The sequence below is a fragment of the Brassica oleracea genome, chromosome C4, assembly GCF_000695525.1.
Source record: "Brassica oleracea var. oleracea cultivar TO1000 chromosome C4, BOL, whole genome shotgun sequence".
NCBI lineage: Eukaryota > Viridiplantae > Streptophyta > Magnoliopsida > Brassicales > Brassicaceae > Brassica > Brassica oleracea.
In genome coordinates this window covers 5,090,338-5,117,379 of record NC_027751.1, presented here as the reverse complement: position 1 = coordinate 5,117,379, position 27,042 = coordinate 5,090,338, and the positions used below count along the sequence as shown (strand labels likewise).

The 27,042-nt window shown below is 35.9% G+C and overlaps 4 protein-coding genes across 5 annotated transcripts; 1 reads left to right on the top strand and 3 right to left on the bottom strand.

Moving 5' to 3' along the window:
* The first annotated feature begins 98 nt into the window (after nucleotides 1-98).
* Nucleotides 99-6,107, top strand: LOC106341918 (leukocyte receptor cluster member 8 homolog). 2 transcript variants are annotated; one of them, XM_013780669.1, is made up of 15 exons: nucleotides 101-442; nucleotides 540-620; nucleotides 1,132-1,513; nucleotides 1,615-2,022; nucleotides 2,256-2,675; nucleotides 2,811-2,912; nucleotides 3,138-3,235; nucleotides 3,358-3,523; nucleotides 3,664-4,158; nucleotides 4,238-4,378; nucleotides 4,473-4,532; nucleotides 4,773-4,903; nucleotides 5,157-5,290; nucleotides 5,371-5,600; nucleotides 5,737-6,107. In XM_013780669.1, exons 3-15 carry the CDS (start codon nucleotides 1,139-1,141, stop codon nucleotides 5,833-5,835), a joined length of 2,859 nt encoding a protein of 952 aa, XP_013636123.1. In that variant the 5' UTR covers nucleotides 101-442; nucleotides 540-620; nucleotides 1,132-1,138; the 3' UTR covers nucleotides 5,836-6,107. The 2 variants fall into 2 exon arrangements, with proteins under 2 accessions (XP_013636122.1, XP_013636123.1); XM_013780668.1 differs by having other exon boundaries at nucleotides 99-442; nucleotides 1,132-2,022.
* Nucleotides 5,822-8,708, bottom strand: LOC106341919 (ABC transporter G family member 1). The gene has a single exon (XM_013780670.1). It carries the CDS (start codon nucleotides 8,432-8,434, stop codon nucleotides 6,197-6,199), a length of 2,238 nt encoding a protein of 745 aa, XP_013636124.1. The 5' UTR covers nucleotides 8,435-8,708; the 3' UTR covers nucleotides 5,822-6,196.
* A 14,107-nt stretch (nucleotides 8,709-22,815) lies between these two features.
* On the bottom strand, nucleotides 22,816-23,867 carry LOC106341271 (probable membrane-associated kinase regulator 4). Its single transcript, XM_013780075.1, has one exon. It carries the CDS (start codon nucleotides 23,837-23,839, stop codon nucleotides 22,907-22,909), a length of 933 nt encoding a protein of 310 aa, XP_013635529.1. The 5' UTR covers nucleotides 23,840-23,867; the 3' UTR covers nucleotides 22,816-22,906.
* A 690-nt stretch (nucleotides 23,868-24,557) lies between these two features.
* Nucleotides 24,558-25,082, bottom strand: LOC106337916 (probable membrane-associated kinase regulator 4). Its single transcript, XM_013777017.1, has one exon. The coding sequence runs from the start codon at nucleotides 25,080-25,082 to the stop codon at nucleotides 24,558-24,560; it is 525 nt and encodes a 174-aa protein (XP_013632471.1).
* Between the last annotated feature and the right edge of the window lie 1,960 nt (nucleotides 25,083-27,042).

Here is a 27,042-nt window from a genome sequence, read left to right as displayed (position 1 = left end):
GGAACAAAACATTGTTTTCCTCTTTTGCTGGTTTTTTCGCCGAGAAAAAGGCTAAAAGGCTTTATAACCCACCCGACTGGGATTGACAAAAAGAAAAACAATCCGACCGGGAAAACCCGAACCAGTCTAACCCGACCCGACCCGAGAGCACTAATATACACCGTAAAAATTGATTGATAATCTTCTTCGACTCCGGCACAAAATTGATAATTGTTTCTTTTCGGCCAGATTATCTCCGTCTTCTTCTGTACTCTCGATAGATTTTGAATCTCCCTTTGTTGCGCCCTATCCTTGCTTTTATATTTTGTTGTTTATTTCTTTTTTGTGTGTGTGTTGGTTCTATTCGTTTCTGTTTTGTATTGATCTCAAATCCTGCTCTACGTTTACTATTCCAATTCGATTCTCCCCACCGGAACCTAGACGAAGAAGAGGAGAATCACCGGTAAAAATTGTTCCTGCTTTTCTTTAAAATCTATTTAGGGCTTTTCTATGGTTTTTAATTTGCGTTAGAAAGTGATGAGTTTGATTGTATGATGCAGGAGGGTGTGTATGTGTATGATAGAATGAATCAAGGAGGAAACACTCAGACCGTGGCTCCACTTGACCCTAACTCCATTGAGGTAAAAGCTAAACTTTTTCAATTCACAGAATCACTCCTTTTATGTGCAAAAAACAAAAGGTGATACTTTTGTGCATTGGGTCTTAGAATATTATCTGCCTTCGTGTTGCTTGCTTGCTGGATTGAATTGGTATTTTTGGTGGTTTTTAGTTTTGATGATTTGGTTCATCATTGGGGACATTGTGGGCCAGAAGAACGTGACTTTTTTTGGGCTGTGGTTTTACCATTAACAAAAACAACTCAAAGATTAAATGTATTTTTGGTGGTACAGCAAATTATATTAAGAGCTTAAGGCATTTTAGCTGTTGTTGGTCACTCACTCACTGCATGAACTTTCGCGACTGTTATGTTTTAGGTTTCTTTTAGCAATCTCAAGTTGTAGATATAGTCTTGATTTGGAATGACTTGTTGTTTGTCTATATATATGATTCTTCTCAACCTTAGACACTTTTTTTGTTGTGGTGGATAAGTATTCAGTTTTGCCACTTGCTAACGCTTTTTTCTTCTCACAGAAACGATATGGTGTTGATGGAAGCCAAGTGCAGATATCTCCGTATCAATACTCAATTGGGTCTGATGGTTCCTCGTGGACAGCACATACGGTGGTGGACAATCAGGTTGTGCAGAATGGGAACTATTCAAATTCAAACTATTACCATCCACCACAGCCTACAGTGCCTAATGTGCAAGAAACACCGGATAATGCACCCTTCACTATCTCATCGACGGCGTCTGGAACCGCAAACGTGGCTCAGGATTATAGTGGATACACGCCATACCAGACCTCTGCTAATCCACCACAAAACTACTCAAACACGGGATATTCCAATTACTACAGTGGCTACCAACAGCAGCAGCAGCAACCAAGCCAGTCAGGGGCGTATCAAAACACAGGTGCTCCTTATCAGCCTATTTCCTCATTTCAGAATCCAGGATCTTATCCTGCTGCGACTGCAAGTTATTCTGGAACTTACTACAATCCTCCTGATTATCAGACTAATGGAGGTTACCAAACCACAAATTATAACAACCAATCTGCTGGAGGTTGTTACCCAAGTGCAAACTACAGCAATCAGACTAATACACCAAACCAGGGAAACTATACAGCAAACCCTTATCAGAATTATACTCCTGACGCTGCTAACACTTATAGCTCTACTGTTTCAACCACGACACCTGTACATTATCAGCAGAACTACCAACAGTGGCCAGCTTATTACAGTCAAACAGAAGTCCCTTGTGCCCCGGGCACGGAAAAGTTGTCTGCCACTAGTGCAGTTAGTCAGAGCTTTCCTGTTCCTGGTGTGACTAATGAAACGCCTGCTTCAAATGTGCAGCCTGCTCCTTCTTATGCTCAACCTTGGAGGCAGGAAACCAACTTATCCCAGCCATCTTCTCAACAGGTTGAGATTTTTTTTACCTTCATGAGGAGTATAGCAAATTTGTGTTCTTAATCTTTTTTTTAATGAGTTTCTGATGCTTTGACTGTGGCTTATTTGTGTTCTTAAGCTTATCAATGCTGATAAAATATTTGAAAATTGTTTGTGTGTTTAGACATGGTCACTGATTGCTTTCTTTCACGGTAGTCTTTTTTTTTATCAGAAAACTAAGTAGTCATGTTTTTTTATTCTTTCAGCCTGCTGCAGCCGTGAGTGCCTCTAATGATGCTTACTGGAAGCATCAAACACCAAATCAGCAAGCTCATTACCCCGTTCCTCCACAAAATCATTACCAGAGTCCTCTGGAGACGAAACCCTTATATGAGACCCCCTTTCAGGGTCATCAGAGAGCTACATATCCTCAAGGAATGAACTCACAGTCTTCAGTTCATCAGGCACCGTTAGGTTATCGCCAGCCTACTCAGACTACACCGTCAGTGGATGCTCAAAGGGTAAGCAAAGTACAGATTCCAACTAACCCTAGAATTGCTTCAAACTTTCCATCAGGTTATACCAAAATGGATAAAGGTAGTTCAGCAGCTGGGCTAACCCAGTCACCTGCATATGTTAGTGTTTCAATGCCAAAGCCGAAAGGCCATGCCACTGCTGTGCCTGAGGTAAGGCCCCTTTATCAATTCTTGATACCTAGCAAGTGAAGTAGATATTAAATGTTGGCTACTATAAATCGTTTTATTCAGTAAGTTCTCTCTGTTTTAATTGACATCGGAAACAAATAATCTTGTTGCTTTTAGCCTGGAACCTTACCGAAATCGCTCTGTGGGTTTGTCGAGAGGGCTTTTGCACGCTGCAAAGATGACAAAGAAAAGGCATCTTGCCAGGCTGCCCTGAAGAAGGTAAACGTTAGTAAGAGTTGTGGACGCATGGATATTACACTATTTTAGCATGATTTCTAGTCACTCATTGTGATCATCTTAATGTTAATGCCATATTTGAATGAACCTCTTCGACTTAATCTTCCGAGTAGCTGTGTAGTATGGTTAAGAAATCAATTTGCGGTTATTAGAATACTGTGTAATATTGGATTGCTCTGCTTGCTGATACTTATATTTGTATTCTAGGTCATCACCGAAGCTAGGGATGATGGTTCTCTTCATACTCGGGATTGGGATACAGAGCCTCTCTCAACCGTCCTTAACACAGATATGACTAACACTGAGTATGGCCCTGTTTTCCTTCCTTACCTCCAGCATGCATGATCCATAACTTTCGTTATTCTTTATTATATGTTTGGAACATTAATTCATATGGTTTGCTACTAAGTTTTACGCTGCGCTGCAGGTCGAGCTCCACTCTTATATCTTCGTTACAAAATAAGAGCCCAACAAAACGACCCAAAAGTAGATGGGAGCCGTTTGTGGAAAAACCATTTGTCAAATCAGCTTCAACTTTCAGCAGTGGTGTTAAGTTTGGAGGTTGGAATCAGCAAAATCAAAATAACAAAAAGGTTAACATTCTTGCCTTGTTAATTGTGAAGGGCTGCTGCTGCTGGACACACTGATGATTGTACTTTTATTTATGTCTCTAGTCAATGTGTATTTAGCTATTAGAAATTCTCTGATGGGTTCTGATTTAAACTTTTTGCAGAGCTTTGAGAGTTTTCAAAAGGCGGATGCTGTCACTGACTCCAAGCCCACTTACTCTTGGCAAAACTCCAAGCCCACTTACTCTTGGCAAAATTCTGCAAAAAAGAGTTTCCAACGGCCTGTGAAGCGACAGCGTTTTTCTGGTGGTGCAGCTAATGCCATTGATGATGAGGCATCTAGTGATAGTGACAAGGATTCGACACCAAGCGCCATGTCATTTGCTACTTCTGCCGAAGAAACGAAGCGGCGTGATAGTCGTTCCAAGCGTTTTGAGAAAGTTCAAGGGCACAGCCGAAGGAACGATATTCCTAAACCTATGAATGTCGGAAATTTACATTCTAGAAGAGGCACTGCATTGAGACTTGGGGAAGATTTTGATGAGAGTGGCTGCAGATCTGTGGAAGACATTGATTGGAATGCACTAACTGTTAAAGGAACTTGCCAGGAAATTGAGAAACGTTATTTCCGCCTCACTTCTGCACCGGATCCTTCCGCCGTAAGTATCACTATATCTTGTACCTAGTAATCTTTTCGACATGACTGATGGTTTTGATTGGCTTTATTGGTAAACACAGGTAAGACCAGAGGATGTGCTGGAAAAAGCTCTGTTAATGGTACAGGATTCTCAAAAGAATTATCTTTATAAGTGTGATCAGCTAAAATCCATTCGCCAAGACCTCACAGTACAGCGGATACACAATCATTTAACAGTGAAGGTATATTACTTAATTCAATTTGATTTTGAGGGTTCTTGCACGTAGGATCCAGTGAGCAGGTTTATGATGGTTTCATGTTCATTTTCTATTTCAGGTCTATGAAACACATGCTAGATTGGCTTTGGAAGCTGGGGATTTACCTGAGTACAATCAGGTTGGTACGCTTGCATAAATTGTCCATATTGCAGAATAGTAATCATTCAGATTTTGTCGATGTCTAGATCTGATTCGCATTGAAAACAGTTTGTGAATTTTCTCTTAATCGAATGAGTACTAACCACTGCTAGAATCAAGTCTTGTAGAATACATCTACTGTATATTCCTGAGGAGAGACTTAACCTAAATCTTAGGGTATTTGTAGTCTTGCTGAATTGGTTTTTGTTGTTTTTTACAGTGCCTATCACAGTTGAAAATCCTTTATGCTGAAGGTATAGAAGGATGCTCTCTGGAATTTGCTGCGTACAGTCTTCTCTATATTACGTTACACTCTAACAACAACCGAGAACTTCTATCATCTATGTCCAGGTTAGTGCTTTTAGATTACCTTCTCTGCGTTATGTTTACGCATAGACACTTCATGAGAAACTTTGATAAATTGAAGTTTCGTGGGAAAATCAGAATAATGTTTGCTAACTGGATTTAACGAATGTTCACTTCACCTGTCGTATAGTTTTTTTATACATATCTTCCTACCAATGTGAAGAGGTTACTCTTTTTAATTGGGTTTGTATCCATGAGACTCAGAAATTTTATGATCTCTGATTTTTTTCTTCTGTAGATTATCCAAAGAAGCTAAGAAGGATGAAGCAGTTAGACATGCTCTCTCAGTTCGTGGAGCTGTTACATCAGGAAATTATGTTATGTTCTTCAGACTCTACAAGACTGCGCCAAACATGAATAGCTTCCTCATGGGTGGGAAACATATCATCTACGAAAACTCTTTTCATATGTTTGAACAGTTTTGGATGACATTTTTCATGTTTTATTTGCAGATCTCTATGTGGAGAAGATGCGTTATAAGGCAGTGACTTTTATGTCTCGGAGTTGTCGTCCTACAATCCCGGTTTCATACATAGCCCAAGTGTTGGGGTTTACTAATACTTTAAGCGAAGGTACTGGTGAAAAGGAGACGAATGGTGTGGAGGTGTGTTCTGAATGGCTGAAAGCCCATGGTGCTAGCCTCATAGCTGACAGTAACGGAGATATGCTTCTTGATACCAAGGTAAGTCTTCTTTTCAATTTGCCATAACGTTTTTGGTTGAGACATGGGTTTCACTTTGATTCAAAGCCATATAAATATTGACTTCCTTATTCTCAAGATATGGATGAGGACGGAACTTTTGTTTTGCTCCATGCAGGTGTCAACAACAAACCTCTTCATGCCAGAACCTGAAGATGCTGTTGCTCATGGAGATAAAAATCTAGATGTCAATGATTTTTTTACTCGCACATCATGAAAAATATTAATGTTTGTTCATCACAATGTTTGATCTTTAAGGAGGACAAAGAAGATAATCAAGACTCTCTCGCATCATCATCGGCTTATACCACATATAGTCTCAGACTCTCAGGTATGACAGTTAAGGTTTATAATAATACTTCATAGATGTATAAACGTTCGAAAGAAGAGAATCAAATGTGTTTCTAATTCGTTTTTGTGAATGTAAAAAAATCCTTATTCTTTATAAAGACTTCGAAAAGGAATAAATGAAAGATAATCTTATATATATATATATATTTAAACGATTCAAGGAATTACAAATAGAAAATACAAGTATGTTTTGATTCGGGCCTCTGAGCGTTCTTCTTTACTCTTCATCACCTCCTCTTGTTCTTGCTTCCAAGCAACAAACAGAAGTAAAACAAAGCCCTAAAAAAGAACCCAAAAGCTACCGTGATAAGCAAGCAATTCCATTTACTCAACTGAGTCACTCCTTGCTGCGTCAGAATATCCGCACCGGTTGTCAGACACGTCGAGCTAGATATCGTCGTCCCGAGCGACCGGCTCACCGAATCAAGCAGCCTTAGCTTCATCCCATCCGGCAACACCCCTAACGGAGTGTTGTCGAAAATCTGAACTCCTCTTACAAAGCACTTGGTCGCGTCAGAGAACTCGTTCTGCAAAACCGCCTCGTACGGGTACTTCACTAGAGACATGTAATGAAACCAGATCCAGTAATCTGGTATACGGTTTCTGTTTATGAAGAATCCACTGAATAGCAAGAAGTAAGCTAAAATAGCCACGACGATTGTGTAACCTAACATCACATGCGGAACGATCCCTGATAGAAACGTGACGAAGGAGCTACCTGACCAGAAGGAAGCTAATATGATCAAACAATAAAACAGAAAGCCCATTGGGCCTCCGTCTAACCCCACGGCCCAAAACGTCGTCGCGGCGAAAGCTACTGAGAGGAAGATGAGCGACGGGAAGGAGACGATGGCGTGAGAGAGAACGTAGGAGGATCTCCGGTACGCGTTGTAAGCCGTTTCTCTCATGAAGATGTAACGCTCCTGGAGGAAGACGGGGAGAGCTTCGGCGCAGGTGTAGAACATCGTCGACATCGCGAATGCGAAGAATCCTAGCCGCTCTTGCACGCCTTTCGGAGAGTTATCGATTCTCCAAAACACGGTGGCGAGGATGAATCCGGTGATAACGACGGAGGCGAGTCTGATTCCGAATAGCTCCGGTTGTCTACGCGAGTTTAGCATCGATCGTTTCGATAGAGTTAAGATCTCGATCCAGATCGAGTTCGCGAACGCAGGTACGGTTAAGGTAGTTGCCGCGGTGGCGGTTGAGATCGCGGCGGATTCTCCGCCGGAGACTAGCTTACCTCTGCTGATACTCGCGGCGATCGCTTCTTTTAACGTTAGATTCGGGTACGGCGACGGCGGAGGAGTCAGCGGCGGCTGACGGTTACTCTCTTTCTTCATCTCTTGCCATTTTTTGTTAAACTCGACTAATCCTCTCGTTCCTCCGGCGGATCCTTCAAGCTCGCGGATGAGATCCAACGCGAACTCGGTTCGATTCTCGTTCTCCGGTATCGGACTCCCGAACTCCGCGAAGAAGCGCGGGAGACTCCCCGGAGAACCGCTGAACACGGTGTGGCCACGTGACAAGAAAATTAACCGGTTAAGCAAACCGAGAACACGATGACTCGGTTGATGAATCGACATAATTACGATACTGCCACTCTGAGCAATCCTCTTCAACACTTTCACCACCATGTAGGCACTCGTGGAGTCCAAACCTGACGTAGGCTCGTCGAGGAAGAGAAGAATCGGGTCGTGGATGATATCAATCCCGATCGAGACACGTCTCCTTTCTCCACCGGAGATTCCACGGTGACCTTCGTCTCCGATGATAGTTTTAGCAGCGTTCTTGATTCCTAACTGTTCAATCAAAGCTTGAACGCGAAGCTTCTTCTTAGACTTAGGTAAGCTCCTAGGGAGACGAAACTCGGCAGCGAACATTAAGGTTTCTTCGACGGTGAGCATGGGGAAGAGGAGGTCGTCTTGCATCACGTAAGCTGAGATCACTTTGAGGGTACGTGACTGGAGAGTCTCTCCGTTTAGCTTCACCGCTCCTTTCAAGCTTCCTTTAGCTATACGGTTCGCTAACGCGTCGATTAGCGTTGATTTTCCCGAGCCGCTAGCTCCGAGCACGGCCATGATCTCTCCGTCTCGTGTCTCGCCGGAGATGTTGTTGAGGAGGGTTTTGGTGCTGGGGGTTACGGTTTGAGCTATCTCGGGGTCCTCTGTTTTACGACGTGGGATGAGGTCGCGGAAGGTGAGTTTCTGACGGATAGAGACGTTGTAAGTGAGGTTGTCGAAGGAGAGTACGAAGGGGACAGTGCGCATGAGGTCATCGTCGTTGTCTCGGTTGAAAGATTCGTGAACTGGAGTCTCGTCTCCAATGGCTAGTTTGCGGACATCACTGACGTTCTTCAGGAGTTGTCCTAATGTGGAGTCGGAAACAGAGGAGATTGAGTTGAGCTCCATGGAGTAGAACTGCTGCGTACCATCATCATCATCAGCTGCTACGATACGAGCCATACTTGCTAAAATGATTAAAACTTTTTAATTCAGATTAAACGACCTCAAAACAGACCCATTGAATCTTTACTTGAGCTGCAAGAAATGCTTGAAGAATTTTGGATTGTATGAAATAGATGAAAAGTGGTACGCAAGTGTTTGTTCTTTAGTTAATCTGGGAGTTCTGTAGTATATGTCTCAATTTATGTATCTTATATATAAGCGAGAGATGCGTGAAGAGACGTGTGTGTATGTGTGAAGACACGAAGGCTTGATGTGAAAAAATGTTAAAAAAGTCTGTGAGCTTCTCTGTGAGTTTGCATGGGAAAGGTGTGTTAGGTTTTTATTTTGACTGTTTGGACGTAAATGCGTTTTCGATTTATTGTTTTTTTTTAATAATAGGAAGGTGAAGAGCCGACCTATGAAATCTAAAGTTCCCAAAACTGGTAATACCAAATACAAAGAAGGAACGGTGGGCACATGCCACTTGACAATCGATTTTATTGACTTTGGGAATTAGCCAATTAGGTAAAGGGTGTTTGTTGATCTAACATAGGCATGGGACAAGGACTTTCGTGTGTGTGTTTCCCATACTTGGCTCAGTTAATGCTCTTATTATTCTACTTATTTTTCATATTTGGGTGAATGTTCAATTTCTGTATATACTGTAACAAAAAATAAATAAAGTTACAAGTACAGGAAGATTAGATTAACTGTTTTCCATAAGAAATTGGAAGCAATTTATAAAGAGCCTTGCAAAAGGCGTACATCATTGATTTAAAGTTATTAAGATCATATATATGGTCCATTAACTGGGGCTTCTAGTTCATGTGGTATAGGGCTCACGGCTGTGAGTTCCGCCACCTGGGTTCGAAACCCGGCCACTGGGGAATTCACATGCGGAACCCCAGCACCCGAGACCGAAGACCGTTCGCGGTGAGTCACATGGTGACGCTCTGGTAGCGTTCTTGCTCACTTCGGTTTCTAGTCTGGACCACCACGGTGGGGCCAGGACATTCGGTTATCAAAAAAAAAAAAAAAATGGTCCATACCCTAGTTAGAATAATCTCAAGTATGCCGTGTTCTTAATTGCGTTTTAGGTAGTTGACAAGAAAATCTCGTTAGGTAAATAAAGCGATTTTTAAAAAAAGTGAAAATGACAAACTTTCTACTATCTTAGTCACAGCTTGAAATAGATGATTGATGAAGTAGTTAAAAAACGAAAACTTATCCAAACAACAAGTCATGCAAAGTTGATGCCCACTTGTGAACGGATTGTGTGTGTATGAAATAGTATTAGTATATGTACAAGAGGATCTAGGCATGTAGACTGATGTTTTATATTGGTCTATCTAAAAGTCGGTCCAATCAAAATCAAAAACTTAATCCATAATAAAATGGCTACAAGACTAGCTAGCTAGGCTACTTCACTTGCCGAACTTAATGAAAAGCGTAACTAAATGCCGGAAAAATGTTCAGCAGCACATGCAGCAAAGTTTGATCGAGTCAAGTGATCAGGGTAAAATAAAAAGGTTCGGGACAAGTCTTTTTATGGATGTTAGAGAATAGAGATGTCTCTCCTCAACGCTAATTTTTTTTTCTTTACATCAGATATCTTATCATGCATGTTAAAGTGGTCTTCTGTTCGGCACTCGTACTCGTGACTTTAAAAGCTCCTTATTTTGATAGGCCATCTAAAACAGTAGTTACAGTACAAAGACAATGCTTAATTCAAAAAAATAGTTGTTAATTATGTTCGTAGCCTAATAAGGCATACATAAACTTATAGTATTTCATATAATTATTTTATACTAATGTGGATTCGCATGTTAGCATAACGTTTGTGGGTGGACACATGAGGTGATAGGCAATTGCAAGCATAAAAATAAGGTACCAATCATTTATTGCAATCTCCTGGCGAACTAGTTGTAGTTGAATATGGCCTCATCGAACGGAAAAACTATCTCAGCTTTAAATAGTGTGTGGTGTGCCATGTTCTAGTTTTGGTTTTCTGCATACGACTATACCTAGCGGTTTAATAGGTGGATCTTTTGGCACTTAATATAATGTTAATACCAAATGTTATGTTCAAGACCATGTTTCTGTGTTTTCTACTGATATTTTACTATACCGTGTAACCAAATTAAGAGAGCATAGGAAGTTTTCTATTGGTATGTTATTTTGATATATATATGAGGTTCATTTTCGTAGTCAATAGAAAATTATAATAATATGAGAACTCGAACTTTATAAAAACAAATAAATGTATGTCAGATGTAAGAAAACTAAATCTGTGAAAACAAAACGGATAGATTAGTACTCCATCCGTTCCTAAAAAGTCCATATTTTAGAGAAAATTACTTTTGTTTCAAAAAGATACATATTTTGAATTTCCAATGTAATTTTTGTCAACTAATAATGAGAAATTGTAAAATTCAAAAACTTTAATTGTATTTCTTAAAATTTTATTGATTTAAAAATATATGAAATATAAAATTACAAAAAACTATACATTTATAGCTAATTTTTAATATGTTTTATTAAAAAATGTGAAATTCTAAAACATATATCTTTTATGAACGGAGGGAGTATATGATGAGTAATTGGACCATGGTTGTAATTTTTTAGTATAAATGTGTACCATACTACGTACCATGCATCACTGAAATTTCTATACGACAGTCCCTAAAATCATCTAGACGTTGAATTTTTAAATGTAAAATCGTTTAAACTCAGCTAGATATGATGTAAAATATTGCAGGTCAAAAAAAAAAAGTATGTATATATATATATAATTGCAGGTCGAAGTCACTAATCGAACTTCATTGATCCTATGACTGTGCTTTATGGAGTATTAGATATATGCATCTTAAATGACATAATATCCATTTTTATACCTAGATTATTCCGAATTTTTTCAACCAAAAAATTATTCGATTGTATTTATAAGAAGAAAACATGTAGCATAATAAAGTATATTGAAATGGTTCGTTCGGATGACTTCATATTTATTCTGATGCATGTGATGAAAGTCAAATATGTCACCAGTTAGGTAATGTCTATGTACGTTATTTAAAGATATTACAAGGAAATGTCTTATGAAGTTAATGCTCAATGTTCATGCATGCACGACGCAATACTGAGAATATCCTATGAACTCGGATTTGAATGCGTGAGCATGACTTTTCGGTATCAGTGTCATCTCTTTGTCTTTTCACCCATACCAATACGATCGTCCTTTTTTCTATGGGGATTGGCAGTTACGATTTGATAAATATTTTTAAGTATTTCTATACTGTATTTTAAAAAAGAAGTTTCAAATCTTAATGTTCAAAACGGGGTATCAACACCTCTAAATGCATGCTGTATTTACTTCTGAAAACATAAGATCACTTCCTCTGCCACTGGGAAACTAGCAGCCAGATTTGGAACATGGTTCATGTAAACTCTGACAAACGTATGACCGTTGAAGCCCATGTTTTTCTCATCTGGAGAGAGCGCAACAACTTATAGAAAAGCTTTTTACAGAACCGACTTCATAGTAGCATGTCAACGTCATTTCAAGCTCTCTTGCATCGAATAGACTGAACCATGAGTCATATGACACATCCTCTTGGCAAGTAGAAAGCGGAGAGGTTACCAAAAATCTCTTAAAACTGCTTCACTCAATGTAATCTCTTGTTTGAAGTCTTCATAGTTTCCATCCAGTAATTTTAAGTTGGAACCTAGCCTACAAAGTCTTTAGCTAGCTAAACCTACCTACACTTGTAAACAAGCGTTCCTTTTTTGGTAATATAATTTCACACTTTGTCCAAAAGAAAAGACCCAAAGTCATGGATATGGTGTAAACTTTATGGTCTATATATGTTTAAGAAAAAAGTAAAATTGAAGCGCCTATTTAGTATTCTTTTTTTCAAATTGTATTGGAAACTCTTAAGTCAAATCAAAGTCATACAACAAAGTTTGTTAGGAATAATAGACCAGCTTTCAAAACCTGCTACCAATATTAATACTTTTGGGCAATTTGATCAATAGGTCAAAAGTACAAATACTAATCACAAACTCCACATCATAGATATAAATTACGCAGTGGGTCAATTATATTGCAAATAAACTATAGAAAATCGATTTGATCACTTTCACTAATCACTACAATCCACAGATTTGATTTCTAGTTTGATGTAAATATATATATATATATATAAATTTCTAAGTTATACAACTTGCAATAGAATTACTTTTTGATGCCACAAAAAAAGTTATACTCCCTCACTTTAAGTGATGTTTTAAAAGAAAATTTTTGTTTCATTTTAAGTGATATTTTCAAGTTTTTATGTAAAAAGTGAATGCAATTTTATGTTTTTGACTATTTGTAATCCGCAGTATGATTTTCTATTGATTGAATTATATGTATTTATTGTTGTTTTTAGACAAACGAGAAAAATTAAATAAAAGATTGTAATTTCTTAATCGGTGTGCAAAAACCTTAAAATCCACTTATTTTGATACAGAGGGATAGGCCGGGGCGTTCGGGTACCCGTTGGCGTTCGGATCGGGTTTTTCAGATTTCGGTTCTTTTTGATAACACCTCCTATGTCTCATTCTAGTAAATTTGCAAGTACGGGTCGGGTTCGGATATCACACATCGGGTTCGGGTCGGTTTTGTATCACATCATAGAACCCATAAAGTAACCATATATCATTCGTATTCGGGTTATATCGGATCGGTTCGGATATACCCGAAATAAAATCTAAAATTTAAAAGCAAAACATAAGAAATATATACTTATTTATATATAATTAAGTATTTAAAGTAGTTATTTAAATTTTAAATACTTATGTTAGATACCATATCAAAATAAATATGAAATTGAATATTTGAAGTATATATTCATGTTTCATATAATTACACTGTATATCAGTTTGGACATTCCGAACGGTTTCTTCGGATATCTTTTCGGATTTTTTAGTTTTTTCGGTTTTTTGGGTTACCCGTTCGGGTCCGGTTAATAACATTTCGGGTTCGGATATGTTTTGTACCACCTTACAAGATCCATTCGGGTATTTTTTACATTTCGGACCGGGTACGGATCGGGTTTTTCGGTTCGGGTTCGGTTCGGATTTCGGATTATGGATTTTATGCCCAGGCCTACAGAGGGAGTACAAGTTAATGCAATTACTGATATCTTGTATAATTACATGATTTTAGCCATTAATTCTTGTACATTTTGATCATATAGATTAAGAATTAGACATCTTTAGAGTCCATATTGCATTTATTGTCCTTATTAGGTGTTGGAGTGTGTCATGGAGTGATTTGAGATGTTTGAGAGCATTGTGATCCAAAAAGGGGTGAAATATGAGCATGGATGGAGGCCTTAGAGATATCTTCTGTTGCTAAGATTTTGTGGAACACACAACAAATTGAGTTAGCTTTCTAGTGGAAGTGGTTTCAAGTCATTTGGAGATGTAATGAAGGAGTTATGATCAATTTACTAGAGGCATATCAATCTTGGTCGAGCATAGCAGAGTGACCTTCCAGAGCGACACCATAAGGTAGCTCCCAACCCAGAGCGACCTCCAGAGTGACCCACCTACGTCACTCGTCTTTTCATCACTTTGGAGGCAAAAAAAAATAGGCCTAGAGCGACCTCTCAGAGCGACCACCTGAGGTCGCTCCCAAGCCAGAGCGACTTCCCGGAGCGACACCACAAAGTCTCTGTGCGTCATTTACTCAGTCGAAACTTATGATTTTCTTGGGACCTTTTGTTTATTTGTCTTGACGTTTTACACTTTCTAAACCTAAGTTTAAGTACTTTTGTAAAAAAAAGGAGGCAGATTATCTTTTATCTTTGAGAAAACAACCAAAAATCTCTTGAAAAGTTCATCTCTTTGATTCATTTTATCATATGTTATCCTGTTGATTTCTAATATGTTATCCTGTTGATTTCTAATCTATTATATGTATTTCTCTACATGATTAATCTGAAATCCAATATGGGTTTAAGAGGAATCCATTTGTTTTAGGAGCCTTGAAAACTCCTAACATCAGGAGATTAAGGGTGATTAGGTTAGATCTTGGATGTTATAGTGTAGATCCTTCTTATTCCTTGCTAGTAGAGTATTCATAATACATCTTATGAGTTGGCCTCTCAAAAGTTGATCTTTAGGCATTTCCCACACACAAGGTGTTTGATGAAATGCCTGAGACAACTCTCCTAAGCTTTTAACATACTTTACCAAAGACATTTGTTGTTAAAGGTGCTAAGATAGCCAATAGACTTGTTAGTAATGATTGCTTTCATATTATTCAACCAAAGACATTTGATGTTTGAAATATGTTAGTAAATGAACATTCATCTAGACATAGAGTTTGTTTAAGATTGTGTCTAATCTTAAGGTTGATATTTTGATTGATCATTTGCTATCCTTAGTTCGAAACTTGATTACCCAAGGTCTAATTCTTATACCCATGAATTCTATTTTATCATAACCAAAGAAAGTCACTTCTTTTATTGTTTTATTGTTCTGTTATTGCATTCTATTATTAGTATTAGTTTAAAACCATCCAAATTATCGGTTGCACTTAGATTAAGTACGTACTTGCATTCTCGGTGCTTTGAATCTTTTAGAATTGGTTCGACAATCTTTTTATACTACATTATTTGTCTTATGAGACTTGAAAACTACTAACATCAATTACTCTAGAAATATATTTGTTCACCATTGGCCGATGTAAATTTTTTTTGATGAATTCTCTTATCAAACGTTACCAATTCACATATATTGATTCCACCTCACTATAATATTCCCACCTTCTAAAATTCTTAGCCGTGGGCGGTGTTAGTGAGATAACATGTGAAAGCATTAAATATGATAGGGAATGCTTTTTACATTTCCAATCTCATATTATCTGTTAATTAACTTTTTGTTGACTTTTGATTACTAACTTCTAACTGTATTTCCATTCATGCCGGCATGATCAAAGGACGTGAAGATTATTTCATTACTAATTTATTTTCAACAAAACTAAAGAGTTAGAGTAATCTCCATTGTAAAACTCTTTTTTTCTCTCTTCAAAATAAAATAAAATACAATATAGAATAAAAGTACTATAGTTTTATTATATTTTGAATTTTATAATAGAATAATGAACAAACAAAAAATAGATTACTTTATTTTTGGAGTAAACTCATTTTTATTTCATTATGGAGTGATAAATATAATAGTTTTGGAACATTTTTTATTTCATACTCCATTTCAGAAAAAAATATGCAGCTGAGTTAGAGATACTGTTAGCCAACTCCTAAGTTTAAACTGATTTGGACCATTATCTTTTTTTTTTTGACCACTATCTTATTAATGTGTTTATCTTTACAAAAATAGTACTACAATAACATATATTTCTCTCTTACTTGTGTTCAGAATCGTGCCTTAGGCATAGAAAATGAGGCAATTGCCTTAGGCCCCCTCTAAAATAGTAAATTTTTGGGCCCTCACTTTTCCCTAATACTTAGTTTAATTGATTAAATAAATTAAATTAAATTTGAAATTTTAGATAGTTGTTATATCACATGGTAATAATTTGTACAGAAAATAATTTAATTAAATAATATGTTTATTTTTGTATTTATTTTATTTGTTATAAACTCATTTACATGAAAACTTACCTATTTACATTTTTCTTCTTACTTATTTTTGTTTTTAATATCTTAAAAACAATTTTTGTAACTCATTGGATAATTTTATATTTGTGCATTAACGATATATGATTATATATTTTCATGGAGAGATAAAATTAAATATTAAATATTTACTATTTTATATATAACATTTGCATTATATAATTTTTTAGTATTATAATTATAATTTTTGATAAAACTATATTTAGAAAAAACTTTTAAAACATTTTTGAAATTGTAACTAAAACTATATTATTTGCCTTAGAGGGTCTCCAAAGAGACTCTTTATTATAGAGTTTTGCAAACTCTATATTTGAAGTTTCAAATTTAACTCCAAAAGCAAAACTTCAAATTTAACTTCAAAATTATTTATAATTTACACTATGCTCCTTATATTTGTCATAATTAATATAAATCCATAAAACTTTTGTAGATAACCAGCACATATATAAAATATTATAGAAATATTAATTAATAAAATATTACACTAAAATATAAAATTATAAATATAAATACATAATTAAATATTAAACTACAAGAAAAATACCACATTATTACATAAAATTATTTTAAAATGCTCAATTTTCGGTTACGCAAAATTTGTTTGGAAAATATTTTAAAAGTTCTGAAGAAAATTTACTAGACTATTAGTGTTGATGTAATATTTAAATTTGTGTAATAATTATGTCTTCATGTATATATCTTCTTAAAAAAAATATTAAGTTTCTTTTGTAATATTCTTGCTGTCTAATTCTACTTTTAAAATATTATAAATCTTATTTTGATTTTTAAAAAAAACTTCTATATGTAAAATTTTAATTTATAGAAATAAATTTGAAATATTTTGAAGTATACAAAAGTTTTAAAGATTAAAATTATGGATGAGAAAATACTTAAGAATCATAAATGTGATGTATAATTAATTATAAGGACCAAGATGCAAATAAAAATATGAAACTTCAAATTTAGAGTTTTAAGAAGTGAAACTTCAAAACATGATCTCGTCGACGGTGCAAATATTTCAAATACGAAGTTTCACTTCTTAAAACTCTAAATTTGAAGTTTTGAAGTTTCTTTTTAGAGAGCAAAAAATTCTATATTTGAAATTATAAAGTTTCTTTTGGAGATGCTCTTAGGCTTTCAAAATTCTTGGCACAGCGCTGCTTGTGTTACTACAACTTACAACGACTGTTTACAAAAGTTCCAATTCTTAAATCAACACACAGGATACATAAGTTTTTAAGTGTGTCATTCTTTCTGATTTCGACGTGATCATGAAATACAATTTATCCGCAGATCTCGTTACGAAATGTAATTCTTATGTTATGTGAAATAAATATCCATACTCGAGTTAAAATTTTATAAATTATTTGATATTTTGTTCAACATATGCTATATCTAGCACTACAAGAGTATATGTCTGATTATCTTTGCTTCCTTGATCTCGTCGACGGTGAAAATATTTCAAATAACTTCTGATTTCTAATGCACATAATTTCTCTAATGGACTCGCTTGTTATTTGTAAGTTTGTAACCGGCTAAGTCACATCCTAAACTATAGCTAGGACTTGTAAAACATTTTTTTACATTTTAAATCCTCCGATACAATTTTTTTTTTGTTTAAACATAAAATAAAGTTTCCCTAGCTATAAACTGAATGAAGAATTTAAAAGGTTTAAACTAGTTGATAAAAAACCGTACACGCTTCTTCCAAAGCATACGGCTTTCGGTATGTAGTAATCCTTAATCCAAAATTTTATCGAAAAGAAATGCTTGGTATGTATGGACGTAGGAAACTTGGGCAATCAGAATGAGGATATCACTAACATGGGCTGTATGAATTGGCTATGAACTAAACATGGGCTATATACATATTTATTTAACAAAATTAGTTTTATTTTTAACCTTTATTCAATTAATATATATATATATATTTTTTTATGTTTTTCTCCAAAAATAACTATTAAGCCTTATAATTTGTAGTAAGAAAATGATATTTAAATAATATTTAGTTTAGAGGGATTATATAATAAAATAAATGATTCAACCACTATAGTATATTTACTTCACATTCGAAACCCTTCATAACTATAAAAAATAAACTTCGACCACTAAAGTCATGAAAATTGTTTTTTACATGCTATATATATGTTTTTCAAATTTTCTCCCATCAATATATAATTAATCATTTAGCAATGTAAAACAACTTTATGACATCGTTAGCAAACAAAACAAAATAAAATCATAAAAATGGAGAAAGAAAGGTTTGGACAGCTTAATCTTATTGTTTTAAGGGCTTTGAACGGGAGGCGATCGAAGGAGATTGGAGTGAGCAAGCAGTTTCAAGGGAGTCAGAAATGGTGAGAGTGATCGGCCGGCCAGAGTTTCGGCGGCGTTTCTCTTTCTTCGATTCAGAAAGCGGTGGAGTCTCAAAAGAGAACACGTGTTGTATACGTGTTATTCATGCGCATCATGTTTATCTGTAGGTTTGGGTTCAAGTTGGGCTGAATGTATTTTATTAAAGTCTTGAACTGCTTGTAAATATGCCCTTTTGGGCTTCGTTTAATAAAACGAAATGTTGACAAAAAAAAAAACGGATGCACACGCACTAATCAAACACACAAAAGATAAGCTAAAGCAGCCCACATCTGGTTTGATAGGGTGTGGGTGCGCTGGATCATGGCATGCGTAAGCTCGGTCTCCTATTGCATCTTGTTAAATGGATCTTCTCATGGCTTCATTAAACCAGAAAGAGGTCTAAGACAGGGTGATCCGCTGTCTATTTTCCTCTTTATTCTTTACGCTGAGGCTTTGGTGAATTGCTTAAATCACTCTGCTGCTTCTGATAAATTACATGGCATTGGCATTGGTTCTTCGGGCCCTAAAGTGCATCACCTATTATTCGCAGATGATAGTTTGCTGTTGTGTAAGGCTTCCTCGGAAGAAGCTATGAAGATTATGAACTGTTTCAAGTTGTATGGTGATGCGTTAGGGCAGAGGATTAATCTGGAGAAGTCCTCCATTATCTTTGGTTCTAAGGTTTCAATGGACTTGAAAGTTGATATAAAAACAACTCTTGGGATTGATAAGGAGGGAGGTGAAGGAACTTATCTAGGTCTCCCGGAGTGTTTTAGTGGGTCTAAGAGACAGCTCCTGAGCTTTCTGCGTGGTAAGCTTAACAACCGCTTAAATGGATGGTTCTCTAAAGCTCTCTCCCAAGGAGGCAAGGAGATTCTGCTGAAATCGATCTGCCTAGCATTACCTATCTATGCTATCTCATGTTTCCGACTCCCTAAAGATACTTGTGCTAGTCTACGAAGTGCTATGATCGAGTTCTGGTGGAGTAGTGGAACCAATAGGAAGAAGATTGCATGGGTAGCTTGGCAGAAGTTGTGTAGGTTTAAAGATCAGGGAGGTTTGGGTTTTAAGGATCTGGAGAAGTTCAACCAGTCCTTACTTGCTAAACAAGCTGCTAGAATCTTAGAAAATCCAGATTCACTAGTCGCGCAAGTCCTTAAGCAGCGCTACTTTTGTAACAGCACCTTCATGGAGAGTTCAGTTGGATCTAGACCCTCATTTGCCTGGCGCAGTATACTTCATGGGCGTGAGCTGCGGCAGCAAGGACTTGTGACAAAGATTGGTAATGGAGCTTCTACGAAGGTGTGGTGGGACAAATGGATTATTGATTCAGTACCTCGAACTCCTAACTACAGGCCTGACTCTATTATTGATCTTGCGCTCACAGTTGAGGACTTGATAGACCCTCAGAGTGGTATCTGGAACCGGGAGTTAGTTTTGCAAACTTTTGATCAGAGAGACGCAAAGATCATCTTGAGAATTAAACCTCTGATAGCTCTTTCTGATAGTGTGGTTTGGGGATTTACGAAGAATGGAGTTTATAGTTCGAAAAGTGGGTATGCATTACTTGAAGCTATAGAAGGTTTGAACTCTCCCCTCGCTGTTCCTGTTCCTCCGATTGAAAAGCAACTAAGGACGTCTATTTGGAGAGCAAAGACTACTACAAAATTACGGCACTTCATTTGGCGATCACTTTCCGGAGCTTTGGCGGTAAAAGATAGATTGTGTTCAAGAGGCATCCAAATTGATCCCACATGCCCTTCTTGTGGTAATGGACGTGAAGATATCAACCATGTGCTCTTCAAATGTCGCTTTGGTCAAGCAGTTTGGTCTCTCTCTGCTATTCATTTGCCTCCATCGGGGTCTTGGTCCAACTCAGTCTTCTTGAATATATTTCATCTCGTTAAATGTAGCAAGAAGGTATCTCTACTACCTGAAGCAGGGTTGTTCTTTCCTTGGGTTTTATGGCACATATGGAAGGCTAGGAACGCTTTCTGCTTTGAATTTACTAGACTGGACCCTTCCAATATACTGGAGAAAGCCATTATGGAAGCGGAGATCTGGCTAAACCTGCAGAAACTTTCAAATGTTGAGGCGGCTCGAGCTTGGTTAATACCGCCAAGCTCGTCTGGATGGTCAAAACCTCTGTGTGGTTGGACTAAATGTAATGTAGCAGCATCATGGGTCAGTCGGTCAAGTAAGAGTGGAGGGGCATGGATTGCTCGTGATAATAATGGGGTGGCCCTTATACATAGTAGAAGAGCTTTCTCTAATGCTCAAGATCCTCTAACTGCTGCTCTGATATCGCTTTTATGGTCTATCAATGATCTACGAAGTCTGCGTATGGACAAGATCATCTTTGAAACTTCCTCATATTGTCTCCGAGATGCTTTCCTCCACCCTGTAGCTAATTCTCCTCACAGAGAGTTGATAACTGCAATCTTAAATAGCTTGAAGGGTTTTGTAGATTGGAGAGTGGAACATGTGGTTCCTGATAACAACAAAGTTGCCTCTCTAATCGCTACAAGTGTCACTAAGAAACACCGTTATCAATCCTATGTGGCTTCAGGAGCTCCTTCTTGGTTGCAAGCTATGTTGAGTCAAGAAGCTGATGTGCCTCAACATTAAGGAGCTTCTGATCTTTGTGGAAAGCTCAGTCCTGCTTTACCGCCTATTGGTGGATTTTCTTTTTCTTTTCTTTTTCTATTTCGGTTATCTAGTTTATGGCATTCTCCTTTTATTCATTTGAACCCTTGTTTTCTCGTTGTGACCGTCTTTGGTTTGAGTCTTTCTCAACCTTATTTGAATGGATCCAACGTTAAAAAAAAAGCAGCCCACATCTTTGGGTTCTATTGTCCCTCCCGTCCTCCTTTCTAAATTGCCTTTTAGATTTGAATATTTAATTATGCTACCATAGTTTCCATAGGTTAACCTTAATTCTTCTAAGAGGCATACTCAATAATATGTTTAATACTTCATCCATGTCTAAAAAATCATGTTTTAGAATTTTCACATTTTTTAATAAAATATATTAAAATTTAGCTATAAATACATAGTTTTTTGTAATCTTATATTTTCTATATTTTTTTGTAATCTTATATTTCATATATTTTTAAAGTGAGATTTTAAGAAATGCAATTAATGTTCTTGAACTTCACAATTTCTCATTATTAGTTGACAAAAATTACATTGAAAATATAAATGTATCTTTTTGAAACAAAATTTTTCTGTAGAATATAATTTTTTTAGGAACGAAAGGGAGTAGATGGTTTAACAGATGGGTTTACTTAAACAGATTATTGGGTATGTGTAGAAGATGGAACTTGTCATAATGAGAGGACGCTATGAAGGAAACTTAACACTAATAGATGGTTTTAAAAAGGGTTTACTAGACTTCGGAACTCGACCTAACCACCTCTACATTGCTGTTGTCATTGTCTCGTAATGATGATTTTATATTTTTATACATATATATATATATATACTTGCATAATGGTTTCTTTACACAAACTAGACTTACTTATTTAAACAAATTATGGAGCGAAGTAGCGATCAGCTTTCTGAAAGCATGGATCCATGTTTTCCGATATATCCTCCTTTTCAACTTTAAGAAGTGAATCTTTCTACGGTGATAACGACGGTCTGACTCTGAAAATTCGTGTTTATGGAATCATCACTTCAGTCGCTCAATCAATCTCTGATAATTGTCTATTGTCTCTTGTAAATTATGTATTTTCTCTTATGTAAATTACTACTTTGGTGATTTTACCAAAGTGACTGTACTTAGCTAAAAAATTTCAAGCTAGACGCATTTATTAATCATAAAACTAAATCATTTGTATGGTAAACTTTTAAAACAAAATTAAAAATTTTGAACTGCAAATTGTATAAGAATAAAAATAATTATTAATTTGTGAATGTGCATGCGGTGTAAACTTAATCAACTTCAGATGTATTGATATTTTTTAGTCAGTATATTAAATTGTTGATGATCTGGAAAACCATATGAAATAAATTAAGTTTAACAAACACAATACTGTATTTATTTTGTAGAAGGTTTTGTATATGTATATATACAGTTACCATTTAAAAGATAAAATAGTCTTAAATACTCTCGGTTTAAAAGCTCAAACAAAAAACACTCTCGGTTTATAGTAGACATTTGCATTAGTTTACATTCAGACCGTACTTCATTTGAATCTAAAACCTCAAACACTAGTAACTTGAGTTGAATCTAAATATCTAATAGAAAAGATTTCTAATCATATCTTCTTTCTTTTGACACGTAATGGCAATATGAATTTATGAAATTTCTTTAAATAACATGAAAGAAGCAAAATAAGAATAAAAATCAGAAGATGACAGGAATCTACGCTCTAGTGTTCTCGCTTCTCACTATCACTCTAACTCTTATTATCGTCACATCTTCTTGATGTCAAATTTAATTCTTTAGTTAGCCCCTAAAGAGCTGAACCCGTTCTTGATCATCATTCGCTACGATTCTTGAAGCTGACAACGAACAGAATCCAACCTCATTGACACTATACTGCTTCTGTTGCTGAGATTGCTTGCAATGCAAGATAGCTCCTTGAACAGAATTCTCCATCTCTGAGCTCGAACTCGTGCTTCTCTTCAAAAACTGCAACGGACGAAACCCCAAACTACTCGATGATTTGTTGTTCGAACTCTTCGCAGGTTGTCTCCTCATAGAAACCGAAAAAGATCTCCTATGGCTCCCAGAAACAGAACCATTACTCTGTTTCTTTGGTTTCTCTGTTTTGATTTGTCCAAAAGGAGGCTGCACTCGCGAATACCTCAACACAGATCCTTCATCAGCAACTCTCGACTCATCAGAACAACTTGATTTTCCAAAGAAGGATCTTAGATAAGCTCTCGAAGCTTTAATCTTCGTTCCAAAACTTAACTGCTTGATCAACTTCAGTTTCTTGCCCCAAGATTTCTTCTCCTCCACGGAATCTGAATATTCGGGGAAATAGTCTTCAGGGTTAAGCTCTTTACTCACTTGACAAGACTCTGCCGGAGAGACGGTGCAAGACTCGAAAGGAGTGTTGCTAGTCACCGGAGTGGCTAAAGGTGTGCTGTAGAAATCGTCATCAAAGGTGTGATCTTCTAGAAGGTTCTGGACCATTTGGAGACGTGGAGGTAAGTGGAGTGGGAGAAGCTTGCCTTTGTAGAAGAGTTCGTCTGCAGGAGAAGTGGTTTTGTCTATCTGGAGAGGACCACGATGAGACATTTGGAACTCGAACTCTCTAGGGTTGTTGTTGTTGGTGAGAGTTTTGTGTACGAGGCTTGTGAAAGAAGTTACTTCCATGTCTATGTAATCTTCTTCTACATCACTGTCGCATAAGGCTAAATTAGCTGCCATTTTTAATGCTTATTTTGTGTGTATTATGTTTCAGTGATTAGAGATATTATGAGTAGAGAGTGGAAGAGGTTTGTTTTTATATATGCAAGAGAGAGAGTTAGTGTTAGGGTTTCTGTTTTGGTAAAGAGGGCACAACTGTGGACTGTGGGCCAAGTTTGTTTTTTTATTTTACTTAAACACATGATAAAAAATTGGGAACTAAATATAAATAATGTATTATTCAGTTTGAATAACATATATAAATTCAGATATATTCGAAAATAATAGTTTCTTCCATGGACCACCACTTAAACTTGAACTCAATATAAGGTGGGTCAGGTTTTTGAAGAATTATTTGATTAGCTTTAGAAAGTTAATGGGTTCATCGTCATTAATGGTGATTAGAGCTAGCTTAAACTTTGCAAAAGAGCGAGAATAAACAAAAGTATTGGTTTTTTTTTTTTTTTTTGAGCAAACAAGTATTGGTTTAATAACACACTATATCTGATAATCATTTTTTTTGTTGTGTTTCTAAATGTGTATTTGGATTTCTTTTAATTTGGACAAGGATGACAGTAATCTTGGTGGAAGCCCACGTGTTTGATATCTTTCTGTCTTATTGGTTACTCAAGCAATAAATAAATACATCAACACTAAACCAAATATGATCAACAATATGATTATGTCCTGACCCGTATTATACATTGATAACACAGTCGCAAATCAAAGATATTCAAATCTATATTCCAAAGAAGGATCTTAGATAAGCTCTTGAAGCTTTAATCTTCGTTCCAAAACTTAACTGCTTGATCAACTTCAGTTTCTTGCCCCAAGATTTCTTCTCCTCCACGGAATCTGAATATTCGGGGAAATAGTCTTCAGGGTTAAGCTCTTTACTCACTTGACAAGACTCTGCCGGAGAGACGGTGCAAGACTCGAACGGTGTGTTGCTAGTCACCGGAGTGGTTAAAGGTGTGCTGTAGAAATCGTCTTCAAAGGTGTAATCTTCTAGAAGATTCTGGACCATTTGGAGACGTGGAGGTAAGTGGAGTGGGAGAAGCTTGCCTTTGTAGAAGAGTTCGTCTGCAGGAGAAGTGGTTTTTTCTATCTGGAGAGGACCAAGATGAGACATTTGGAACTCGAACTCTCTAGGGTTGTTGTTGTTGGTGAGAGTTTTGTGTACGAGGCTTGTGAAAGAAGTTACTTCCATGTCTATGTAATCTTCTTCTACATCACTGTTGCATAAGGCTAAATTAGCTGCCATTTGTTAATGCTTATTTTGTGTGTATTATGTTTCAGTGATTAGAGATATTATGAGTAGAGAGTGGAAGAGGTTTGTTTTTATATATGCAAGAGAGAGAGTTAGTGTTAGGGTTTCTGTTTTGGTAAAGAGGGCACAACTGTGGAGTGTGGGCCAAGTTTGTTTTTTATTTTACTTAAACACATGATAAAAAAAAAATTAGGAACTAAATATAAACAATGTATATTCAGTTTGAATAACATATATAAATTCAGATATATTCGAAAATAATAGTTTCTTCCATGGACCACCACTTAAACTTGAACTCAATATAAGGTGGGTCAGGTTTTTGAAGAATTATTTGATTGGCTTTAGAAAGTTAATGGGTTCATCGTCATTAATGGTGATTAGAGCAAGCTTAAACTATGAAAAAGAGCGAGAATAAACAAAAAGTATTGGTTTAATAACATACTATATGATCATTATTTTTCTTGTTGTGTTTCTAAATGTGTATTTGGATTTCTTTTAATTTGGACAAGGATGACAGTAATATTGGTAGAAGCCCACGTGTTTGATATCATTCTGTCTTATTGGTTCCTCAAGCAATAAATAAATACATCAACACTAAACCAAATATGATCAACAATATGATTATGTCCTGACCCGTATTATACATTGATAACACAGTCGCAAATCAAAGATATTCAAATCTATAGACACGGTACATTTATGTTTGCTTCATCGTAGTGCTTTTATCCCTTTTCCGATACATTTATGTAATGTATAGTGTGGAATTGTTTTCTTTTTATTACTGGCAATGTCACATCCCATTGTGCTTTAAGGTATTAAGAAATTTTACTTGATTCCTGGGTTTAATTGCACGGTGCAGCACCTTTTAAGTGCCATCGGCACAAAATATAAATAAGAATTTTTCTTTCTTAATTGTTGAAATAGTTGTCACTAATCATTCATTACAAAATAGGTCTTATAGTATTTTTTTGTTTTGTTTTGTCAATAAATTACATTATGCAGTTTTAATGTACTGGTTTAGCCAATCTCATATCATATGTAATTACTGAATAAACATTGTTTTCTCGCTTCATCTCTTAAAAGACCAACACTCTAATGTAACCCTTCATCTATTTCCATCAAGTTGTAACTCTTTATGCACTCTTTACCATATCCACAGCTGAACATAGTATTACATTTAACTCTTAACTTTTTAGAAATGGATTATATAATCACCAGCCTTTTTTAACTCATCGTCCTCACATAAACTAAATTTATGCGTTTGCATTTATAATATAACCACATATGTTTAGCTGTCAAAACGTATGTTAAGTTTTATGGGTTTCCAGTTAAAAACTAATTGGCATAAACTAACATAAATTTTTTATATATTATAATGTCCCATCTGAATTTTTAATGTGAGATATTTTTTTTTCAGTATCCTTCTTCGAGATAACGGTCCATATAACCATTAATCTCGATAAAATTTGTCAAAACATTTTGAGATAATGTTTATTTCTAGTTATTTAGACGGAATTGAGCATTTATTGGGCATCCATGCTGAACTAATGAGACAAGGTGTACGTCCGCTCTGATAACATGTTAAGTTATATAGACTTTTACTATAAAACCAACTAGACCCTGACCAGAATTTTCAGTTTTTAATTATTTATTTTATTAAATAAAGTATTTGTAATATTCGTTCATATTATATTCATTAAGTAAATATTTTTTTTTGTATCTTAAACTATCTATTTTTTTACGAATGTGTGATATCATATAAAAATATAAAAAAATGAGTATAGAGTTAATTAGATAATTTTAAAAACACAAATTTTTCTTTCGTGTGCGATATCATATAAATAATGATCCACCCAGTTAAAAAAAATCATGAATATTTTATGTGTAATTTTTTTTTTTTTTGACAATTTCCTTAAAACTATATTAAATTTTACATATTTTAATTAGAATATTT

Excerpts from the sequence above, each read along its gene's own strand:
- LOC106341271 (XM_013780075.1), bottom strand. The coding sequence starts at position 23,839 with ATGGCAGCTAATTTAGCCTTATGCGACAGTGATGTAGAAGAAGATTAC.
- LOC106337916 (XM_013777017.1), bottom strand. The coding sequence starts at position 25,082 with ATGGCAGCTAATTTAGCCTTATGCAACAGTGATGTAGAAGAAGATTAC.
- LOC106341919 (XM_013780670.1), bottom strand. The coding sequence starts at position 8,434 with ATGGCTCGTATCGTAGCAGCTGATGATGATGATGGTACGCAGCAGTTC.
- LOC106341918 (XM_013780668.1), top strand. The coding sequence starts at position 564 with ATGAATCAAGGAGGAAACACTCAGACCGTGGCTCCACTTGACCCTAAC. Across the intron at positions 3,524-3,663 it reads AAAATCAAAATAACAAAAAG|AGCTTTGAGAGTTTTCAAAA; the intron begins GTTAACATTCTT and ends AACTTTTTGCAG. Across the intron at positions 4,904-5,156 it reads CTTCTATCATCTATGTCCAG|ATTATCCAAAGAAGCTAAGA; the intron begins GTTAGTGCTTTT and ends TTTCTTCTGTAG.